The sequence below is a fragment of the Quercus lobata genome, chromosome 9 (genome assembly GCF_001633185.2).
Source record: "Quercus lobata isolate SW786 chromosome 9, ValleyOak3.0 Primary Assembly, whole genome shotgun sequence".
NCBI lineage: Eukaryota > Viridiplantae > Streptophyta > Magnoliopsida > Fagales > Fagaceae > Quercus > Quercus lobata.
In genome coordinates, this window is record NC_044912.1 from 41,888,174 (window position 1) to 41,893,263 (window position 5,090).

The 5,090-nt window shown below is 50.4% G+C and overlaps 1 protein-coding gene across 1 annotated transcript; it reads right to left on the minus strand.

Annotated features, from left to right (window-relative positions):
* Positions 1 to 3,516: 3,516 nt before the first annotated feature.
* LOC115961771 lies at positions 3,517 to 4,869 on the minus strand. The gene has a single exon (XM_031080694.1). The coding sequence runs from the start codon at positions 4,867 to 4,869 to the stop codon at positions 3,517 to 3,519; it is 1,353 nt and encodes a 450-aa protein (XP_030936554.1).
* Between the last annotated feature and the right edge of the window lie 221 nt (positions 4,870 to 5,090).

Sequence of the window (5,090 nt, forward strand, 5' to 3'; positions counted from 1 at the left end):
GTGTTCCAAGGGTGTTGTAGCTTTCGTCCGTCCATCGTCTCGAGGTGGTAGGTTCCCTTCCTTTGCCATGACGCGATCCTGTAGGGTCCTTCCCAGTTGGGGCTGAGTTTTCCTTGTGAAGGATCTGTGGCGGCACCCATTACTCTCCGTAGTACGAGGTCCCCGACCTGGAAGTCCCTGTGCCTCACTTTGTTGTTGTAGTGTTTCGCCATGAGATCCTGATAGCGCGCCAACCTCTGTTCTGTTGTTGCCCTGACTTCGTCCAGTAGATCAAGCTGGAGGCGCATACCCACGTTGTTCATATTCTCGTCGTAGCTCTCCACCCGATAACTCGTGAGCCCCACTTTTGTGGGAATGACAGCTTCGGTTCCATATGCGAGTCGGAATGGGGTTTCTCCTGTAGGTGTTCTCGCTGTGGTCCGGTATGCCCATAGGACGCTTGGTAGTTCGTCTGGCCAGATACCCTTTGCCCCCTCAAGACGGGTCTTGATTATTTTGAGCAGGGACCTGTTCGTGACCTCAACTTGCCCGTTTGCCTGTGGGTGTGTGGGTGACGAGTAGTGATTCTTGATCCCTAGCTCAGCGCAGAAGTCTCTGAACATGCTGTTGTCGAACTGCTCTCCGTTGTCAGAGACCAGTACCTTGGGCATCCCGTACCTGCATATGATATTTCTCCAGACAAAACTTCGGATGTTTTTCTCCGTGATGGTGGCTAAAGCTTCTGCCTCGACCCATTTAGTGAAGTAGTCTATGCCAACGACCAAGAATATCAGCTGCCGGATAGCCGTCGGAAACGGACCCATAATATCAAGTCCCCATTGTGCGAACGGCCAGGGAGCTGTCATAGGTGTCAGCTCTTCGGACAGCTGCCTTATGAAATTGCTGAATCTCTGGCATTTGTCGCAAGATTGGACATAAGCTTGTGCATCCTTCATCATTGTAGGCCAGTAGTATCCTGCTCGGATCAATTTGTGTACCAGTGATCGTGCGCCTGAGTGGTTTCCGCAGATACCCTCGTGTACTTCTTTCATCACATAGTCTGCTTCTTCTTGGCATAAACACCTTAGGTACAGTCGAGAGAAGCCCCTTTTATATAGGACATCCTTCATCAGCACGAACCGTGACGCTTGGACCTTCAGCTTCCTTGCGGCGCCCTTTTCCTCTGGTAACACCCCGACCCTTAGGTAGGAGATCAATGGCGTGGTCCAGTTATATTCAGAGTTCACCACCTGCATATTTGTCCCGTCATCGATAAGTGAAGATATTTGGACAAATGATAATACCTGTTCAGGAACCAGCATGAATTCGGCTGATGCAGCTTTTGCTAGTTGGTCAGCCCATTCGTTCTCTTCTCTTGGGACCTGAATGAATTCGACTTCGAGGCTGTTGATTCGTCACTTCTTCCAGATATCTCTTCATTCTATCGTTCTTGCACTCGTAGTTGCCATTGATCTGACTTGTTACCACTTGTGAATCGTAGTGGACAATTATGCTTTTTGCACCCGCGGCCCTCGCAAGGTCTAGCCCCACGACTAGGGCTACATACTCTGCCTCGTTGTTGGTTGTTGGGAAATCCAGTCGGATCATGCACTGTATCGTGTCCCCCTGCGGAGTTTTAATCACTACTCCGGCTCGTCTGTTTGAGGATCCATCTGTATGGATACTCCACTGTTCCTTCTCTTCTACCAACTGGTCCCCCCCGAGTGTGAACTCAACGATGAAGTCAGCTACTGTCTGTCCTTTTATGGCCGTCCGTGGGCGATACTGGATGTCGAATTCGCTTAGCTCTATTGCCCACAAAGCCATCCTTCCTGCTGCTTCTGGGCTATGCATGGCTTTTCTCAACGGCTTGTCCGTTAAGACAATGATTGTATGCGCTTGGAAGTATGGCTTAAGTCTCCGTGCAGCAATTACTAACGCGAAAGCCAACTCCTCCAACTGAGGGTACCTCTCTTCTGCTCCACGGAGCGCACGGCTGGTAAAGTAGACGGGTTTCTGTATCCCGTCCTCCTCCCTTACCAAGGCTGCGCTTACTGCGGCACTCGAGACTGCCAAATAAAGGTAGAGTTCCTCTCCGTGTATGGACGGACTGAGCAGCGGTGGAGACGATAGATACGTCTTTAAGTCGTTGAAAGCCGTTTGGCATTCATCCGTCCACTCAAATGACTTTCTCAGAGTTCGGAAGAATGGCAAACACCTATCCGTCGCCCTTGAGACGAACCTGTTTAGTGCTGCGATCTTCCCATTTAAACTTTGGACCTCCTTGACCGTCCTTGGTGGTTCCAACTCCATTATCGCCCGTACCTTCTCCGGGTTGACCTCTATTCCTCTTTGGGATACCATGTAACCCAAGAATTTTCCCGCAGTTACTCCGAACGCACACTTGTTCGGATTCAGCTTCATGTTGAACGATCGAAGCGTGTCGAATGTTTCTCTGAGGTCGTCTAGGTGATCTTCTTCGTGCACGCTTTTAACCAACATGTCGTCAACATAAACCTGAACGTTCCTACCAATCTGATGTGCAAACATCTTGTTCATTAGCCTTTGGTATGTTGCTCCAGCATTTTTGAGTCCAAAAGGCATTACCTTGTAGCAGAATAATCCCTGGCTTGTGACGAAAGAGGTCTTCTCCTGATCAGATTTGTCCATCCTGATTTGGTTGTAGCCAGAGAAAGAGTCCATGAAGCTGAGGAGCTGGTGTCTTGCAGTCGAATCCACAAGGGTATCTATCCGTGGGAGCGAGTAGCTGTCTTTGGGACAAGCCTTGTTGAGGTCTGTGAAATCTACGCACATTCTCCAGCTTCCGTTGGCTTTTTTAACCATAACTACATTCGCCAGCCAGTCGGGATAATATACTTCCCGGATGAAACCTGCCTCCAGTAACTTCCGAACTTCCTCGGCTATGGCCCTATCTCGCTCCCGAGCGAAGACTCGTTTCTTTTGCCGGACTAGAGGGAAGGAGGGCGACACATTCAACTTGTGGACCATGACCGATAGGTCAATTCCCGGCATGTCTTCATGATTCCAGGCGAAAACGTCTTGGTTATTTCTTAGGAAAGTTGTGATCATCTGGCGTATGGGCCAACTGGCTAGTGTGCCAATCTTAGTTGTTCGTTCAAGCCATGTGTCGTCAAGTCTTACTTCTTCTAGCTCCTCAACTGGCTCTGCTAATGCTCGCTGTTTCCCGATGCACATTGTCTGCTGCTAATCCTCCATCTCTAACATGGCGATATAGCATTCTCATGCTGCTACTTGATTCCCCTGCAATTCTCCTACCCCATATTCCGTCGGGAATTTGATCATTAGGTGGTATGTTGAGGTTACCGCCTTCCAGGAATTGAGAATGGGTCGCCCGAGGATGGCGTTGTAAGCGGACGAGCAGTCGACTACGAGGAACGTTATCTCCTTGGTGATCTGCTGAGGATAGTCACCTGCCGTCACAGCTAGCGTTATTGCGCCCAAAGGGAAGACCTTCGTACCCCCAAATCCTACGAGTGGGGCGTTCGTTGGGGACAATCATTCCTTGTCAATCCTCATCTGCTGGAATGCTGGATAGTACAGGATGTCTGCTGAGCTGCCGTTGTCAACGAGGATCCGGTGCATATTATAATCCCCAATCTGTAGGCTGACTACTAGCGCGTCGTCATAAGGATGGTGAAGTCTCCGAGCGTCATCCTCTGAAAATTTTATGACGGGGTTATCTATCTGCGGCATCTTTGGTATTGATCCTGTGAGTTGGACGCTATGGACCATCCTGAGGTAGGTTTTGTGGGCTTTCTTGGAAGATCCGACTGCAGTTGTGCCCCCTACGATCATTCGTATGTCTCCTATGGGTGGTCTAGGGCGGTCGTTCTCCCTTCGTGGAGCCTGTTCTTCCGACGTATCGGTTCTTTCCCTGCTGACGAACCTCTGTAGTTTCCCCTGCCTGATTAGGGCCTCAATCTGCTGCTTCAGGTCATAGCAGTTAGCTGTGTCGTGACCGTGGTCCCGGTGAAAGCGGCAATACTTGTCTCTCGGTCTTTTGTTGGGGTCTCCCTTCAACTTTCCAGGGAAAGTCAATGCTCCTTCATCTTTGATTTGCATAAATACTTGGTCGATTGGGGCGGTTAACGGGGTGAAATTGGTGAAGCTTCCAGTGGGTGGTCTGGAGCGCTTTTCATCACGTCGATCCCCGATTTTAGCGACCTTTCGCCCCCTGTCTTGTCTTGTGTCTTCCTGCCTTTCCCTCTTCTTAGGCCTTTCCTCGCGGGCCAGCAGCGCATCTTCTGCATTCATATACTTGGTAGCCCTGTAAAGGACGTCCGTCATGGTTTTTGGGTCATTCTTGTATAAGGAAAACAAGAACTTACCCTTCCGTAGCCCGCTAGTGAACGCGGCTACGAGTATTTTATCGTCAGCTTCGTCAATCGAAAGGGCTTCTTTGTTGAAACGAGTTATGTAGGCTCGTAGCGTCTCGTCTTCTCGCTGCTTGATGTTCATTAAGCAAGCGGTGGACTTTTTGTATCGATGTCCGCCTATAAAGTGTGAGGTGAACAGGACGCTCAACTCCTTGAAAGTATTGATGGAGTTTGGTGTCAACCTACTGAACCAGACCCTCGCAGGCCCCTTCAGCGTGGTCGGGAACGCCCTACACATGATCTCGTCCAGTACGCCCTGAAGGTGCATCAGGGTCTTGAAGGTCTCTAGATGATCGAGTGGATCCTTGACCCCGTCGTAACTTTCGATCTGCGGCATCCGGAACTTTTGTGGCAGGGGGAATGAGTTGACGGACGCGATGAATGGTGAGTCGGTCCTGTTCACTAAATCATCGGGATCAGAAGATACTCGCTTCTTGAGGGCGTTCATCATGACCTCCATCTGCTCCTTCATCGCCTACATCTCGGCGACGATAGGCGGGGGGGCAAAATCCATGAGAGACGGAAGGCTCACGTTTTGCCGCTCTGGTCGGCTTGGGGCATTGCTGCCTTCAGGCTTCTCCTGCTCCCTTCGCTCGGCACTGTTACCTTCCTGGTTTTGCTCCTGAAGGTTGGGTCCTACATACCTTTGTCGTAGTTGCTCCTCCAGATTGTGGTTCTGCTTTGTGAGTCGTT

Bases quoted from the DNA above. Each gene is read 5' to 3' on its own strand.
- LOC115961771 (XM_031080694.1), bottom strand. From the start codon at position 4,869: ATGAAGGAGCAGATGGAGGTCATGATGAACGCCCTCAAGAAGCGAGTA.